Raw genomic sequence first — 19,318 nt, 5'->3', positions numbered from 1 at the left:
TTGCCAACAGATAAGAAAATCATACACATACTTCCTTTTTTTAATAAGCCATTTTTTAAAAATAAATATTCATATGAAAAACATCACAATCAGGTCCGTCAATGTTTTACTTAAAACAAGACCCGGGTAAAGCGATTACAGATGATTTTAAAAAAAAAATGGCTGCTAACTAAAAGTGTGTACCTGCCACTTAAGACCAACTAAAAATTTCAAGTCCATACAGCACAAACATGTTTTTCAATGAAGCATTAATTAATCCTAAAATATAAATTTTAAAATCTGCTAAGATTAAGTAGCAATAAGTAGTTAAGGCTGTTTCTGATGGCAGTACAAGTTAAGTCAAAAAACTTTTTCAAAGGTGGTATTAAATATTCATAATACTCCATTTACATATTCTCATAAATTTTAGAGCAAAATAAGTCAGAAAATGAACTGTATGAAGCAGAATGATATATGCATTTATCACTCATCTTTTCATTCTTTTTCGACAAGTTCAAAATAGAAGCATGTTGCTAGTCATTCTATCAATTGAAAATTTCTCTTTGTGTGCCCATTTCTCACTCACTATTTTTATTTAATTCTAAATTAAGTAATTTGAAAATAGACACACATATATATATATATATATAAGTACAGGTATCACTCGTATAACACGGTTAGTTCATACCATGTAGTATCGAAACCATTTACATGAAAACATATACCCATATAAAACCACATGAAATCATATGCCCAATACATGTAGTATAGAGTAAAATAAATATAAGGACGTTGAAATAATGTGAATCAAGGAATGTGTACAGCGTTATATTGAAATCAAGTCTTAAGGTGCAAATTTTATAATAGCTGAAATTTCCATTCAATAGAACATACAAATGAAAACTGGCAACCAGAACAATGCAACAGCCCACTGACTTAAAACTAAGAGTTTTTATAAACAATACAGCTTTATTATTTTACGAACCACAAATTAAAAATATAATGCCCAACAAGAAAAACATTTATCAATTTTCTTTATTAAGAACAAAATTCATTCTATCAGGCAAAAAAAAAAAAAAAATCTGAACTTTTCTATAGCAATCGAGTTTATATAAACAACAGTAAACCAAAATATAAAATAAAATTAATATAATTTTTCTGTTTGTTTTATTTTATGTTTTGTTTCAACTACATTTTTTATTTATCGTTTGCCAAATTTATCTTATGTTTAATCCCTATGTTATTTTCTTACACAGCAATGAAAACAAAGTAATTTTCATCTTTTTGTTTTAGAACACTGATGAGAAAAATAAAGTAGTTAAAAGTTTAAATTAGTATTATATGGGAAAATCAAACATTCGAGCCAAAAACAGGGAATATTTCGCAAAATTTTGTAAAAACGAAGTAAAACATTATTCGTTATCATCATGCATCTTTTAAGTGTTTGTAAACAAAGTTTGATGGATTTTCATTAAACAAAAATGAAAATCCATCTTTTAAAATTTGTGTTTTATCAAAACTGTGTAGTATTAAATTCAAGTTTTGTAGAGTATAATAATCGAAACCGTGTTATAAGATGGACGCATGTACATCCATCGCACAACTCATATTGATATAGTTTTTTTGTGTAGAATCCTAGAAAATGTTACCTTAATAGAACTTCTTTTTCCATCAATTTATTAAATTTTGTTTAGATGAAAATTCAGGTGAAAATAGGAAACTTTTCCTTTGCAACAGTTGGAGTTGATAGACAATTTTCATTATAAATTATAATGAAAGCGAGCATTTCTCTCTTTCGTAAAGTGAAAAACAATTTTCAAATGTTAAGTATTAAGAATGTTAAACATTAAGAATAACTACATTTTTTATGAACAAGAAAAAAGATGCAAAGGAGTTTCCACCAATAGTTAAAAATCTTATGAAGTAAAGATACAGATATCTTTTTGAATGCAATAAAAATCATTGTAGCATATTTTCAATACTACCAGAGATTTAAAATTGTCAAAACAATCAAAACTAAAAAGTGGAAAAAATTAAAAAATATTTGGAACCCAAAAGTTCTGTAACCTATTAAAAAACTTCTGTTATAATTTATGAGTTCTTAAAGTTGGGGTTGTATATTCCTACGAAAATAAACAAGCATTATGTTTGTTACATCAGAATTCGTACTCAGTTTTATAAATAAAGTGAAGGAGTTTTGGAGGAGTTCTGAAGGAGTTTTGGAGGAGTTTTGAAGGAGTACTAATGGAGTGTCATTAAATGATGTTACACTTTTTTTCAATATATTTGACCATCAGCACCCTTTATCACAAAGTGTCACACTTCACCCCAAACTTCTCCTCTTGCCACATGTCATATTTTTTACAAACATATTGCTACAATAACTGTGTGATGTCACTTTTTGTCACCCTCTCTCTTCCCCTTGTCACAACTTCATGAGCCCGTCTCCTCCTCAAGGCATGACATCCCTTGGGAATGACTCTTTTTTACAATATCATAACTGCAATTAACTAAACGATTGTTTTTTTTAACGCAATCACTTAATGTAGTACATTTACTGATGTAGTTTTAAATATTTAAATAATAATTAGACAACTTGACTTTTGCTGCTGAGAGTGTGGTGGAGGAAAAAACAATAATCATAAAACTTGAAAAAAATAGCCAACCCCCATTTAAGCATGTTTTACTTCACTTATGAAATGTCTTCTAATAAAAATTTCACCTTCAACTTTTATGAATTAACTACGATCAATTTGTAAATCTAAAAAAACAAATGCACGAAATTACTACATTAAAATCGCCTTTGTGACGAAGTTAGTTGTCAATCGAAGTACATTAAGTTTCTGTTATAGAGGAAGATTATGTAGTCTTGAACTAAAAAAGAAGGAGTTTTGAAGGAGTTAAAACCAAAATGAAGGAGTTTGAAGGGCCCTTCAAAAAATTTTGATAAATGAAGGAGTATTGGAGGAGTTTTGAAGGAGCGTATGAACCCTGTACATGAAATACACCGCCAGCTCAGTCAATTCCAGCCGAGGACTGCAGTTTTGTAATAAGCACGAAACTGCAGTCCTCGGCTGGAAATGACTGAGCTGGCGGTGTATTTCATGTATTTCTGCCTTAGCCCAGGCTGTAGGGCGGTAACTTACTGAATAATTATGTTTGTTATTTGTTTATTACTTTTCTTTGGTAATGACAGGGTTGCAGTTTGAACACTGAAAAAATATATACATCCTTGTTTCTATTATTTAGCAAGCCATTACAATTTTTGAGAAGCAGATCACTAATAATTTAGAAGCATTAAATCTAAAATGCTAAAAAAGAGAATTAGAAATGTTGATAGTCTCAATTTATTCCTCATAAGTCAGGTCTAAAACAAAATTGCTCATTACATAGTTTGTAGTATTTAAATTTTCAGAAGAATCTTTGTCAAGACTGAAGCAGTACAAGAATTTAAAAAGATTGTGTTACTTATTTTGAATGCCATTTTGATGAATTGCAATGTGTCTCTTTTTGATTCAATAAACAGTTAATGGTGTGAGAATAAACTAGTATGTTGTGGCCATCACGAAACTTTCTTCTATATTTTTCTTTTTTTTTTCTGATCCCTCCCCATGCTTGACGAGGAAGCAATATTCCCAACAAAAACAAAATGACACATGCAAAAACTTGACGACTATCCCAATGTCTGAATTATTGCAAAAGCAAAGCAAAGAGCGAGAATTGAAAGTTACTTTAAAAGCCTTGCTTGAATTAATTACAAATATTTTATTTGTTAACAAACATAAGATGGCAACAGTTCAAAATTTTAAATCATTGAGATAATATTTCCGATCATTTCCATACAATTAAAATCACGAGAAATACGCAGACGACAATCTATTACGATTTATCTTTCTTATTGTTGCATTAATAAAGCTATTTTTATTCGAAAAAAAAAACCAATACCTTGGAGCGATTGGTGTCAAAATTGAACCAAATCCTGTTTACGTATGGATTCACATATATTCCAAATTTCATACAGAACGTAGCATTACTTCTTGAGATAGGGCACTCACAATGGAAAAAAAAAGGGCGATTGCGCTACCCCCTTTTTAGCTGTTGACACCAAAATAAAATCAGCTCTTATACCCACTAAGGACTACTCGCCGATAAATTTTTCTTTCATTCTGTTCATTATTTCTTGACATACAGCAGTCACAATTGACGACAAAAAACGTTCTATAGCTCAACCCCCGTTTGAGTTATTGACACCAAAATTGAATCAGCACCTGTTCCTGTTAATGGCAACATATGGACCAAATTTTGTTTGATTCCGCCAGTTACTTCCTGAGGAATAGCAAGCACGCGTAACTCAAAAAACGTCCCATTGCTCCACCCCCCTTGGAGGAATTCGCGCCAAAAACCAATGGGCACAAGTTCACATAGGGGCACATATGTGTACCAAATTTCGTTCGATTTCATGCGGTAGTTTTTGCTGTAGAGCGGCCACAAAAAACTGGTCACACACAGACGTGACACACACACATACACACATACATACACACACACAGACAGACAGACATTTTCCAAAAATAGTCGAAATGGACTCAGCACACCTCAAAACGTTCGAATCCGTCAAAATTCGAAATTCGAAAATTTGCACGAATCCAATACTTTCTTCTATATATTAGATATAGAAGAAAGTAAAAAAAACTGCTGTAATCTGCATTCTAATTTAATCCAAATTGTCAACAATTTTTGGAAGTTTTCAAAAATTTCAGAAGGGTTTCGAACTCTAAAAACTCGCCTCTTGCATACAGCTCTGATTGTACGTAAGGCCAACCCACTTCATTTTTTAAATATATAATGCTCAGTTATTTTACTTATTTGGGGGAGTGTGAACATCAATTGTTAATTTTGCAGCCATTTTAAAATCTTTGAGGAAAAACCTGAAAACATTTTTATGGTGTGAAACAAAATTTAACATAATTTTGTTTATGCAAACATAAAGCACTAATAGCACACATTCTAGTCTTATATCTCATATCACATGATTGACTTTTCTACAGGGACAACTGCAATCATATTTCTTACATTGTTATTCAAGTGAAAAATAATTTATAATTATGGTAAAATAAATAGAGGTCGTAACCATATGAAGCATTTGCAATACTCGAAGTTTTAGTTTGCATTCATGCATTCAATAATATTTAAATGGGATTTGTTTTTTTTAGTTTCGAAAGCTTCAATGTACTCATTAATTAAAAAACTATGTTGCTATTGTTATTCAAGATTATTTTTTTCTTCTCATAAAAAAATAAATTTCATTTAAAAAAAATAAAAGTAACACCTATCGTTGGCCTTAGGTGCAATGATGTCTTGGTGAAATGTAAGAAACCATCTATTAGACAAAATTTGATAGCTTGAGCATTAATACTAATATTAATAGTGCCAATCCAAGGTTGTGTTTGGTACATGGAATCCTATGGATCCTAGAAGAAATAACGAAACCCGTTTATTATGTGATGCTAAATTTTTAGATGACAGAAAAGTTGAGTTGTGGGTACAGTGCCTATGTTTGCAATTACTACCATTAAAGTTCCTATGTTTCATTTTGTACTCCTTTTCTCCTAATTAGTATTGATCTATTACTTATTAAGATTATGACACATTGATTTTCTTAGCTAAAAAAAAAGAAATCTAATAAATGAATAAAAAAAATTCAACACAAGGGCTCTATCTTACCCGCATCTAAAGCCAAAAGGGCACCACTTTTACATTTTTCATAAAGAAATTTGACTCATTTGGTGGTTTGAGGCGAGTGAATTTGAAATTGACAATGTGTAACAAATATATAAAGCTATTAACTACAAAAAACAAAAACAAAAGAAAAAAAATGAATTTTAAGGCATTGATAAGTCAAAAACGAAATGGGATTCTATATTTCCACCCCCTTTTCTACTCCATAAGACATTAATAGTCTGACTCACTACAATGCAAGAGTAACTTGAGACAAGTCTTAGAAAGAAAAATCTAAAAATTAACTATCATGAGAAGTCTTGTTGGGGAAGTTGTATGGAAAAGTAACTTAGCTTTCAACATATTAACTCGATATACAGCAGAATACCTTTATAATGGCTGACCTATAAAAAGCAATTCTAAATAAAACATAAAACTTTTCAGAAGTAAACTAAGTTTTTACGTTAAAAAAACTTTATTAGTACCAGATTGGTCTTGGAAATGTAGCAGCTGCTATGCAAACTACGAAGCAAGCAAAAGTGCAAAATAATAAATTTTGTTTGAATATCAAACATACTTATATTGGTAAATGACGGTAAATATATATACACTAGCTGCGTGCCCGGCGTTGCACGGGCTAGCTAAAAAATGAAAGCCGATAGAAAGATGCGCCAAAGTACATCATTTGTGACGTATAAAGACCACGGCTTGTTTGAAAAATCGGATATTTTAAAAAATTAATTAAAAAATAACTGTTGGGAAAATAAAATTATTTTCTGGGTCCTTGTTTTTTTTTTTTGCTTGTTCTATCAATTTCTGTGACTAAAAGTAGTACTCTTGTTTGAATTAAACAATCCCATTATCAAAATCTTCTCACCAAGATTTATATCAGTGGGAAGTGTTTGCCAAGATTGTTTATATTACACGAAAACAGGAAAATTCATTCTAAATCAGTACTATGCAAACTAATAATAAATTGCATGTAAATCACTCATTTACTTTACGACGTGAAATAAAACTTAAATGCTTCATTTATTGTATTTGTTATGATTCCCTAAAGTATTTTAGGTCGAATACTCCCGAAAGAAACATTACTTAATTATTTGAATTGAGGAAAGCCTCAAAAAATCACGCACGAAACAAAGACAATATGAAACGTTAAATTAGCAATCGACGGAAAGTTGAGATGAAGCACTGAAAAATAATTTGAATGGAGAAAAGCCTTCGAAAAATAGGGATTTGATTTTGAAATCTAAGAGTCATGATTAATAGTTTTTAATTGATAGCTCCGCTAATTATTATCAGAGGATTATGTTAAATAGCCAAACATGAAGACGGGAAGATGACGAATCCATCGATACCTGGTTCGATGGTCAGTTCACTGTCGTTCGGGAGAAGAAGCTTGGACATAGATAGATAGATAGATAGATACTCAGATTTTATATGTATAAGATTAAATTGCATAATTTGAGTTTTTATATTCATTGTCCTAAAATCTTATTCTAAAGTGCAAATATATTGCACATTCTGAATATTAGTTTGTTCTCTATTTTACGACTTTCAAGAGACCACAAAAAAATTGTCCTTAAATAGAACACTTCTAAAATTACAGTAGAGCATCTGGGACCACGAAAAGTCGTCTTTAAATAGAGAAAATTGTTAAATTGAGCATTGTTAAACAGAGAACCAACTGCATTTTAAAGTTTGTGGAGTGATCTATATAATGTTAAATTATTCAGCAGAGTTTAGCAATATTCTCATATAAAACAATTTTATTTTGATTAAAAGTAAAAATGGCAAATAAACAACATCTTAAACATTTAAAGTAAAAAGGACACATAACAAATCAAAATAACTGAAACAAACTGTAACATTGAATTTCCAAGATTGCACTATGTATGAAAACTTAAAGAGTGTTGCCAAACTGCAATTCTGATAAAATTAAATAAAATTATGTAAATGAAGCTGATTGTTCTAAAAGTAGTTAAAGTCTTAAAGCTAAGATATAACACCAAAACCTACATAATGCAAAACTTCTGGCCTCAAGGTGTGCGTTATACTGCCATGTTAAGTGCAAAAATCGTATCTACATCCAATTCCAAAAAGAAATATTGATGTTTAAAGTTATGTGCATCCATATATTTGATGCAACTCAACGTTTTCAGAATTTTTTAAAAAATATTTCCCATTCACAAATGACCATAAAACATTGTATCTAGGCAAAATATGTGACAAAGAATCACTTGGTGATCGTAACTCAATTTTGATTAAAAAAATGCCGATACGTTATTATGCTCAGCACGGCAGTGTAGCACTCTTCTACTTCAAATAGGACGGTAAAAGCAAGAAATGTATGATGTTAAATTTTAATGGAATCAATCATGGATCACAATACACGAAAGAAACAAAATAGAATTTTGAGGATCCCAACAGAAAAATAAAACCTACCTGATTAGGGGTGTAAGAAGGTAGGACACAACGTTGATCATTCAATCGACTGGAAGTCAACCTCTCTATCATCTCAAACAAGTCATTCGGACATTGCTGAAACAATAAGGAAATTACGAATATGAAATTCACAAAGAACATTTTTAAGCTAAACGAAAAAATTTTGTGCAACACTTAAGGGTTGTGCATGTTGTGATTAATATCCCACGGCTATAGTTGGGGCAAACTTAACCTGGATCATTGTGAAAGCTACGCACACCCTAATCACAGCATTACCATATTGTCAGGTTAAGTTTGCCCCAACTATAAAAACTTAAACAATACGTTACTGATAATGTAGCAACAATTAAGACTTTACAAAGACATAACAGTTATACTTATCACTAGCACAGCCAAAATTTACCTTGGGGGGAGGGGAAATACCATACCAAGATCCACAATATGGCATAACACTGAGAGTGCTTGAGAGCGATGGTTGAACCCCCCCCCCCCTCCCTTTTACACACATGTACTCCTGTACATTCAAATTAACAATATAGGATAGTTTTAGCATGAGCAAGAGTAATACTTCATGTCAAAATAATTATTAATTGAATAAAACTTTGAAAATAAAAGGTATATGAATATTTCAAACCAGAAAACTTGGCTGCATTTGGGAAATAAAAAGGAAAACTTCAAACATTATTGAAAGAAAAAAAATCTAAAAACATTCAAATTAGCATTAAAATTAGAAAGTATCAAAATAATAATAATAATAATTTCCAAAGAAACTGCACTAACTGAATAATTTAGTTTAAAACTAATCTGAATAAAATTAAAATAAATCATTCAATAAACAGGGGTCTGGCCAGAGCAAATTTGGGTCCGTTAACGGACCCTTCACAAAAATCCGATCAACCAAAACGGACCTTTCACAAAAATCCGATCAACCAATACGGACCCTTCACAAAATTCTGGTAAACAAAAACGGATCTTTCACAAATTGTTTATTGAAAGAGCAAATCTCAAATTAAAATAATACAGCATATTTAAAGTTAAATTAAAGGAATCAACTTATACAAAATCAGCTAATTTTGCAAAAGGAAAAAAAAAATCGGCACACTTGTGATGCTCCTGCAAGCCATAAATAATTACTACCGCCAAATAAATATAATGCCTGTTGTTGGTTTCTTTGAAAGAAATTAACAGCTGAAAGTCAGTTTGGTTTATAATTTTGCTTGTTTGTTTTTTGCAGCGGTGTTGTTGTAAACTTCTTTGAAAAAGCGTCAACATTCTCTGAATAGGCGTAGTAAGCACTTTTCTCCCCACTCATGATTTAATCATCAATAATATACAGCGAAATGAATTTAGAACTACAGAGGATAGTATGGGTGGCAGGGTTACAAAATTTAAACTTATCCCCACTTAGTGTCTGGTGGTGCGATGTTCAACTGTTATTTTGGGAGAAAGTTATATGGGTTTGGTTTTTCGATACTAAAAAGGATAATTAACTTTAAATAAACTTTTATTTACCGTTATTTTTTTCTATAGATGTCTACATTTCGAAAAACGCAATCTTTTTACATCCGATATGAGAATCATATTTTATTCTTTTTTTCAAGCTAACTTCGCTTTATTAGGATGCAAATAAATGAAAAGTCTCTTTATTTTTGTAACAAAGCTTATTTCAAGTTTTTAAAGGGGAATTCCATTTTCTTTTATGAGTCAATAATTAAAATGCTGAATCGATGGTTTATTTTTTATTTTATTTATTTATTTTTGCTTCAACTGTGTCCAGATATTAATGATATGTTTATCATAGGACTCTAAAATGCAATTCAAAAGTAATTTTATCAAAAATATTTATTTTACAAGCCGTTTTTATACTTTTGATTCCTTCACTTTGAGGATTGCAATCTCTTTGCATCCGCTGTGGAAATCTGATTTTTCGAATTTTCGATGTATAGTACGCTTAGTTAAGAGGTAAACAAATAAAATATTTTTTTATTTTTGTGAAAATCACGGAGTTTATAAGGTTTGAACGAAACTCTGTGCTCTTAAACAGTGTCTTGGGTTAAAAAGTTAAATGCTGAACCCCTGCCTAATTTTTTTTCCTACAGTTATTTTAAATACTATACAAAAAACATTTCTAGTATAATTTAACATGATGTAGAATGGTAGATAAATATTGATACTTGAGGGGTGCCCATCTCCCAGGGAGCGATGCCTCCCCCCTCTCTTCAAATACTAGAAAAACACTCAAGAATGATATTCTCAACAGAAAAGAGAGAAAACACTCAACTTTAAGTGTCAATGATGCAGTTTCCACCATCTCAAGAGTCTAAACTTTCGTTTTTAAAGAAAATTTTTTTTTTTTTAATTATTTGATTTTTCACAAAAATAATTGATTTTTCACAAAATTATTTTATTTTTCACAAAAAACGGACCTTGTGAAAAATCCTGGACAGACCCCTGATAAATACAGCAGCAATTTTAAAGAGCATTTATTACTGAATTCAAAACAAAAAATGAAATTCGAACATTTGCAATACAAAACGAATTGAAGGCAACATGTGTAGTTTGATTGCTTAAAAAAGTCTTTCTACAAATCCAAGTATAATAACGAGTTGTTTCAACTGTAAACATGATGTTAGTTATTACAGTTGAACTTGCTTATAACGAAAATCCGGATTTAGTGAGGAAACCTGAAATACTAGGTCGGTACAATGTTAAGTCTATGGGAGTATAACTCACTTTTGATGAACAAATCCCGCTTTAAAACCGAAAAATTATTTTGTGATTCGTAAAATTTCAATTGACTTAAAGCTCAGCTTTTTTTTTGTACACTTTCTTAAACATTCCAAAGTCAACAAAAAATAGTGATAAATCATAAATCCTGAGAACAAGCAATGACAGTACTTTGTTTTGTTTTTTTATTAATTTGTGGAGTAAAGAAACAAAAAAATTATATATGCATGTTTTTGTGTATTCTCCAAAACAGTGACATAAGAAAGATACATTTAGACAGTTCAAAGCAAAATAGCCAACTTATTTGGGAATGAACAGCAGGGTTCGAAAATATCCGATATTTGGATATATATCCAATATTTTTAATTGGCACAAACTAAAGTCTTCAAAATAGTCGATACATCCTCAAATCACTCTTTATTTTCCTATATTATAATTACAATATGTAGATTTAAAATTAATGTTTCTTTTGGCTTTTATATCTAATATTTCATTTTATAATTCTATCAATTTTAATGGAGTTAATTTAGCATTAGCTGTTTCACTGATTTTTCTTCTGTTAGCTACTTTTACAGTTATATGATTCAGAAATCAATAATATGCATTACTCGGTGCACAGTCATGAGACATTTTCTTTTCTTTTTTTTTTTTTTTGAGCAATGTTTAATACTTAACTAGGCACTTTTAATATGAATTAAACTTCTTACCTTACAAATAATTTCATGAATATAAAATACAAGTTAAAGTGGAATATATATTACTTTGTTACACTAATAATGTATTATACATCATAAAAATACAGTACATAACTTTTCGGCTATTTTTAGTAATAAATGAACAATTATTGCTGCGATTAATATACTTTTTGTATTGAAAATACCATAGTTGAAAAAATAAATATCGAAAATATCAAAATATCATGATATTTTCAAAATAAATATCTGATATGTATCATGATATATATTGTCGAACAATGCTGAAGAGTGATTAAAAAGAAGAAAAAAAGCATGTTTGACTACTTTTTGTGATTTTTTTCAAACTTGCTTTTTACTGAGTACTACTACTACTACTGTTATAACTACTACTATTACTATTTTTCCTTTCTTTCTTTTTATTTTATTTTTTTTAGATTGGAGTACATATAACTTGTTTAGCATAGTAAATATTTGAATTTTGTTTTTGAGTTCAGAATTAAAACCTCTTTAAAATGAAATGTACAAGTGACACACAATATTTTTTAAAGCATTTAAAATTTAAAAATAAATCAAAATGTGGCCATAATTTTTGCCACCAGTATACATAGTTTTGCATGCTTGTTTAATTTGATTTGTAAGAAAATTAAGTAAGAAAATAAAGAAATTTTTAAAAATGTGATAAATTCTCAAGCGATTTAAGCAACATTTTACTTTTAGGTTGTTTTTAATAATAATAATAATAATATATAAAGATTTTTTCCTTGAATAAAAGATCCTATTGATTTTTCTTTTTAAATTAAGATAATAACAATCTATCAAGACTTTTACCTCATTTAAACTATGCAAATCAAATTCATTGAACAAGCCCTAAGAAATGAAGCTTTTTAGCAATGCAACTGTTGAAATAAACTTTAAAAAATGACACAATAGCAAACAGCAAAACAAGAATTGGGTCAATTACAGTGAAACTTCGATAAGTTGATGTTGCAGGGAAAGCGAAAGTAATTCGAGTTATCAAAAATTCGGCTCATCAAAAATGAAATGAAAAGTATAGAATTGAAAAAAATACTATCACTAAAACTCATTTGTAATAAAAGCGAAAATTGACAGAATAATGTATGGAGATTATATATTTACTTGACATAATTAGCAAGTAAGATAATTACTATATAAATTCAAGAGTTTGTATAGGTTGGAAAACCAATTAAAATTTTACGCTGAAACATAAGTTTTTACTCATTAAATAGAAAAAATAAAAAATTATTTTAAAAATCTGCAAACGAGGAGTTGGGAACATTTGGACGGGATTCCACGAAAATGCGCAATACATCTGCTGCTCTTCTAATATTTTGAATAGAACGTAATTTTATTAGATTCTCAAGTTCTAACTTCTCTTCAACACCAGAAAAGTTTTCTCTTTTTCACTTACGTAGGAAAAAATATCTTCACCAGTTGAGTACTCTCCGACTTAAATTCCGTCATCAACTGCAACAAAATCCATAAAATATGTGCTTAATTGAATGTTGAATGTTAGTTTTCTTTTGTAACAAAACTCTGCTCAATTTGTAAATTTAGTCTTTATTTTTGTTCATACTATTGGAGGGGAAAACGACTTCGACTGATGGGGTTACGTTAACAAGGAAAATCTAACGACGGTCATGAAATAAAATTTTGGCTTATCGAATATTTCATCTCAACTAAATTCGGCTAATCTTTACTAATAATAAAGATGAAAGTCTCTCTGTCCGGAGGATGTCTGGATCTCTGTGCATAGCGCCTAGAAAGTTCGGCCGATTTTCATGAAATTTGGCACAGAGTTAGTTTGTACATGGGGGTGTGCACCTCGACGCGATTTTCCGAAAATTCGATGTGGTTCTTTTTCTATTCCAATTTTAAGAACAAAAATATCATAAGATGGACGAGTAAATTACGAAATTATCATAACATGGAACTATAACACGCGCCCAAGCCAATTGGCGAGATATGAAAATATCATAACGTGGAACCGTAACATGGGCACAAGCCAATTGGCGAGAAAATTCACCACACATTATTTGTAAATATACAGGCGAACCAAGAGACCTTTTAATTTTTCTATTACGGGCAAAGCTGTGCAGGTACCACTAGTTCAAAATAAATAACATTTATTCCCCATTCAGTTAGACGGGAACAGAAACTCACTTCGGCTAATCGAAATTTTTGGCTCCTCGTAGCTCGAGTTATCGAAGTTTCACTGTACTATGAATTGATAAAGATGTTTTAGTAATACATCAATGAAATTTTCATCAGTAAGAAAGAAAATATCTTAGAGAGAAAAAATATCTACTTTTCTTTCATTATCTCCAGAGGAGTCCAATCTGCTTCTAAAACCTTCCATGACGCTTCCTTCCTCTAAAATACAAAATTATAGAACATAAGAATTAGGAAATTCAGCTAAAAGTTACAACACGAGTGATGCCACACATGTGCATTTGTTACCGGACCTAAAATCAGGGTTCATACTCAATTTGGATAAAAAAATTGCATGACTTTTCCAAGACTTTTTCATGACTTCATAAACATTTTCATGACCTTGTTACACGAAGAAAATAGTATACTATTTAATGTCAAACTTGCCAATTTTTTCGGAAATGGGCATTAGAAAACTTTTACATGAGTGCCATTACCTCATTGAAGCACTTACTTGTGACTGAAAAAAATATCAGTACATACTGCTGAAAGTAATAAATTATTCTTTTTTGTCTTCATCACATAAATTCAGGGAAAATAAAAATACAAGGAATGCAATACACTGATGTTTAAATGTCTAATAAATATTTAATAAATATAACAGAATAATAATGAATTTGATAAAAATTGAATAAGTTTAAAATAATAAATTTAAAATATCAATAGTGCATCTAATCACTCATGTAACTGGACAGCATATTCGTTCATTTAAGTCAAGTCACTTTTTACAGTAAATTCATTTTTGCAAACCAGATATTTCAGCTGGCTAAAAGGATCAGTTTTGTGAGCTATATGTTGGGCACTACTGTTTTAGAGTATTAGAATTCCCCTATTTCTATGTTCTATTGCATGACTAAAGTCTTCATTTTAAAACTTTCAACATATCAAGATAAACTCTGAAAAATTTAATAATGAACTTTTTACAAGTAGTTGAAACAAAATGGTAATGACTGAGCTGGCGGTGTATTTCATGTAGGGTGTTCAACGTCATATTTTCACTTTCAAGTTCCCTTGGCTTAATACTTGATGTAATATTTTAATACATTATATGAAATTATGTATGAAGAAAAAGAAACATTGAGTGTGTTAACTATAAGTATATTAATTTACTGTTAGTTGAATATTTTAACAGTGCATCACACAAACATCAAATTCAAAACAAGAGATATTATCACGAATTATATCAAAATATTAATACAAAGACGTTTTTTACTAAATGCTCTAGTGCAACTCATAGTTCGACTTATCATAACCCAGCAAAATTCAGTAAATTTTTAGAAATAAAATATGAAGCAAAAAAAATGCATGCAAATAGCATGATACGAAAACTGAATGTTTGACAGCAGGAATATGTTTAAGAACTTTCGGAAATAGATACATATAAATACCTATAAGCAGTCTTCAAATTACTCTTCATTTCTCAAGAATTTGAAATATTATTCAAATACTATTGGCAATCAAAAAGGGAAATAGTTATGGTGTTAAAAAGGAATAGCAAGAACATGAAAACAAAATTTTGTTTCATTCGACCGAACTTCCGCAAAAACAAAAATGACGTATTGCCAGAAATGAAACTGTAAATTCTGAAAGAAATTAAAATGAAATTTATGAATATATTTCAGCCTCTTGTAAGTATTCACGTGAAAAAATCATAATAATAAAAGTTTAAATAGACTCTACACATTGTAATAAAAATTTCTTGTTTCAGAACAACATTTTTAGCATTTGAGACTCGATTCACATGACGTCATTACGCAGGAATTAGTAACTGGAGGGAGCAACAATTCGAAACAAAAAGTTCTATAACAGTCCCTATATATAATCATGGAGATCTCCATGTATATAATATAAAACTCTCTGATTCGGAAAGCTGATGCAAGGATTCCAAGGCACGTGGCTTTACGACCTAAAAAAGAAGGTGAATACTTGCAAGAGGCTTAAATATATATTCATAAATTTCATTTTAATTTCTTTCAGAATTTACAGTTTCATTTCTGGCAATACGTTATTTATGTTTTTGTGGAAGTTCGGTCAAATGAAACAAAATTTTGTTTTCATGTTTTAATTTGATTTAATTTGAATTCGAGTCTTCTGACTTCTATATTATAAAAGGCTGTGACTATTTCTCGCCTTGCCTCTATTACCTTGATGAGATGTCTGATGTCTCTCAGAGTTTTCATGCTGTTGCTGTTCCTTTTCAACACCATAACTATTCCCCTTTTGATTGCCAATAGTATTTGAGTAATATTTCAAAATTTTAAGAAATGAAGAGTAATTTGAAGACTGCTTATAGGTATTTATATGTATCGATTTCTGAAAGTTCTTATACATATTCCTTCTGTTAAACATTCAGTTTACGTATGCGTGAAACAAGTAAAAAAGAAACATTTTTTTTCCAATAGTATGCTATCACGTCAAGGTATCTTTTTTTTTTTAAATTGATTTTAAAAAAAACGCTCCCCCCCCCCCCCGAAAAAAAATTAAAGGGGAAAAGAAGAAAAAAGGGGGGGGAGAAAAGAAAAACGAAACAAGAAGAAAAAAGGGCGGGGGAAATCGAAACTGCACTAGAAAATAATTAGCTCTATTTTGAGTGCTACAACGATAAATACCAAAAGAGTAAATTTTACTTAATCTTTACGTTTTTTCTTACTCGGAATCCCCCCCCCCCCTCCTTTTCTTTCTTTTTTTTTTGAGCAATCACGATTGCTTATTGCTTTCATTTGATTGTTTTTGGCGTGCTACCATTTTTCCCACCGGCGCGGCGCCACCCTCTGCCAGCACCACCCGTCGCGTCGGCCGGCCTCACGATGCTGCTCCTCTAGCGAAAACCGTCTCCAGGTTGCGTCCATATCCTACACACACACGCATACATACACGCACCAACACACACGCACACACAAACACATACACAAACACCACCATACACACACATACCCTTACACACAAACACATACACACACGCATGCATACAGATACCTACACATACACACAACTGCCCACACATTCATACCTGCACACAGACACAAACACATATGCTTACACACGCACACACATACACCGCCCCCACGCACACAAACACTCATACACACAACTACCTACACACTCATGACTGCACACAGACACAAACACACATGCCTACACACATATACATACCCCCCCCCCCCCCACACACATACAAACACACACTCGTGATTGCGAAAAACATAATTTGAATTCAAGATGACAAAATTCAAATTATTTTTTTTTTGGCTTCAGCGTTGCTGGGCCCCTACTTTCCGACATTAGTCTGACATGGCCTCTCGTCGGGCCTGATCCCTTCTTACAGAGGATCGAAGAGCCGAACCTGCTCGCTCCTTATAGCATGGTAGCTGGCAGAGCAGTTGCTTTTGACCTCTCATCCGCGAGGCTGAGGATTGGCAAATCATGTAACAGTTTGGTGGTCTCCGTCAGCGGCGCACCCACGGGGGGGGGGGAACTAAGGGGATTAAGCTCCTCCCAGAAGCATGAAGATGAACCCGCTTGACCAAATCGAGCTTAAAATTGCGTTTTTTTTTTTGGCCTTGAATTTTGGAAATTTAACAGGTGTGAGCACTCAATCTCCAACCCACATCCTAATTTCCCCAAAGATAACTTAAATGTTTTTCAAGGACTTTAAATTTGAAAAATTTCCGAGGGAGAGCTACTTACCCTCTCTTTCTCCTCTATCTGGTACAAAAATAGCCTAAAGTGAGTTTTGGGAACTTTATTTTCAAAGCATCTCCAGTACGGAACTTCCGCATTTCCCTCCTTTGTGTATCATCTCCGAAAGACAACTGCAAAAATCTGTTTTAAATCAAAAAACTCCTCAGTCTCCCAATCTGTACCCCTTGGTACACCAAACATAATTTAAAATTGTTTTTAGACATTCTATGGCGAAAAATTTTCTATGAGAACCTGCAAACCCTACCCGCTTCAAATCACCAAACATAGCATGAAAATGTATTTTTTGGGTTTAAACTTCGAAGCATTACCGAGAGTACCTCCCATCTATCTCCTAATATCTCAGCAAATATTATACATTTGCGTTTCTATGACTTCAATATCAAAACATTTCTGGGCAGAGCCTCTGAACCCTGACCCACTTTTTCTAACACAATCGAAGATAGCCAATAATGCGTTAAGACTTAAATTTCAAAGAATTTCCGGTTGAGAGCCCCAACACCACCTTCACGTCACCACAATAGCTTAAAATTTCAAAATATAGAAATTTCAATTCAGCAAAGTTCTCCAGGGGAAAAGCCTCTTGACACTCCTATAATTTATTTTTTAAGGCTCCACTTCAGAAAATTTTCGGGGCAGTTCTCCCGAAACGCCCACCTCTTTCAATTCTCTGAAGTCACTAAGGATTCCTTAAAATTAAGCTTTTTTTTGTGACTTGTAACTTTTGTGTATTGTTTTGTAGACTCGCAACTTTTTTTCCAGTAGCGAGGGCCTTTTGAAACTTCATTGATTTTGCCTTTGACTTCACTTAACGGAGCTCCTCGAGAAACTTCTAGCCCCTCCCTGGAAACAATCCTGGGTGCGCCCTTGGTTTCCGTGATGGCTCTCTGGTAGATAGTTTCGCTTCGTATGCCCGAGGTCGTCTGCTCGAGTCTCACCAGTGCCTTAGGAACTATTTCCTTTCTCTTCGTGTAACAAATCTTTCAACTTTGAGCAATCTATCATTTCCAGTTTCATGTTGAAACTGTAGCAGCTAAAAGTTTTCACTACGAGGAAAGAAATTTAACTGCATTTAAAATTGGAGGAAACTTAAAATGGATGAATTTGAATACCAGTTTAATTTACATGCCAAAGATAATGGATGGGTAATTCCAGAAGACGAATCTTCTGATTTATCAGACGATGAACTAGAAGTACTTGAAGAGATTATGGCGCTTAAAAAGGAAAGAAATCACTGCCTTGAAGAAAATAAAGGAACATGGTGTGATGAATGGAAACATTTATCTACTTCCTTATTCAAATACAAACTCAAGTTGGAAACCATTCGGAGAACCGCAATCACGTACAACCCTAAAATATAAGCCCAAACTTAAAACCGTTCCAGAAGACAATGAAGAATATCTGTCGATAGGTCACACAATTGATTTAAAACCATAGAACGAAAATTGTTCATCCTGTAAAAGAAAATGGAGTCTATGAATGGCGTGAACATCAACGTTCATCCCGCAGAAGAAAACTAGAAACCGGAGCCGATGAATAATTAAAAAACGAACCATACTGGGCTCGTGAAATTTGGTTTCCGAATGGATAATAACGAAAAACGAAACAACTCCTGATAAAAAAAAATAATAATGAACATTTCTTCGATTCAATTACATCTATGTTTTTGTCGAAAATGGAAAATATGTTTATGGAAGAATTATATCCCAAAAATATATTTCAAAACGACGACGCACAAGAACTTGCTGCACCCAAATATACATCCAACGAAAATGTTTCCTCCACAATAATAAAAGACGTTCACCAAATTTTTGAATCTCAGA

General features: G+C 31.7%; 1 protein-coding gene across 1 annotated transcript in view; it reads right to left on the bottom strand.

The window, feature by feature from the left end:
- Positions 1–19,318, bottom strand: part of LOC129226198 (rap1 GTPase-activating protein 1-like) — a 171,645-nt gene that overhangs the window by 89,026 nt on the left and 63,301 nt on the right. Inside the window, exon 2 of the mRNA XM_054860798.1 lies at positions 8,146–8,241. Within this exon, the coding sequence (XP_054716773.1) occupies positions 8,146–8,241 (96 nt within the window). The remainder of the gene's footprint in view (positions 1–8,145; positions 8,242–19,318) is intronic.

This window comes from Uloborus diversus, chromosome 7 (assembly GCF_026930045.1).
Source record: "Uloborus diversus isolate 005 chromosome 7, Udiv.v.3.1, whole genome shotgun sequence".
Taxonomy (NCBI): Eukaryota; Metazoa; Arthropoda; class Arachnida; order Araneae; family Uloboridae; genus Uloborus; species Uloborus diversus.
The sequence above is the reverse complement of the archived record's forward strand: the minus strand, read 5'-3'. Positions and strand labels throughout refer to the sequence as shown.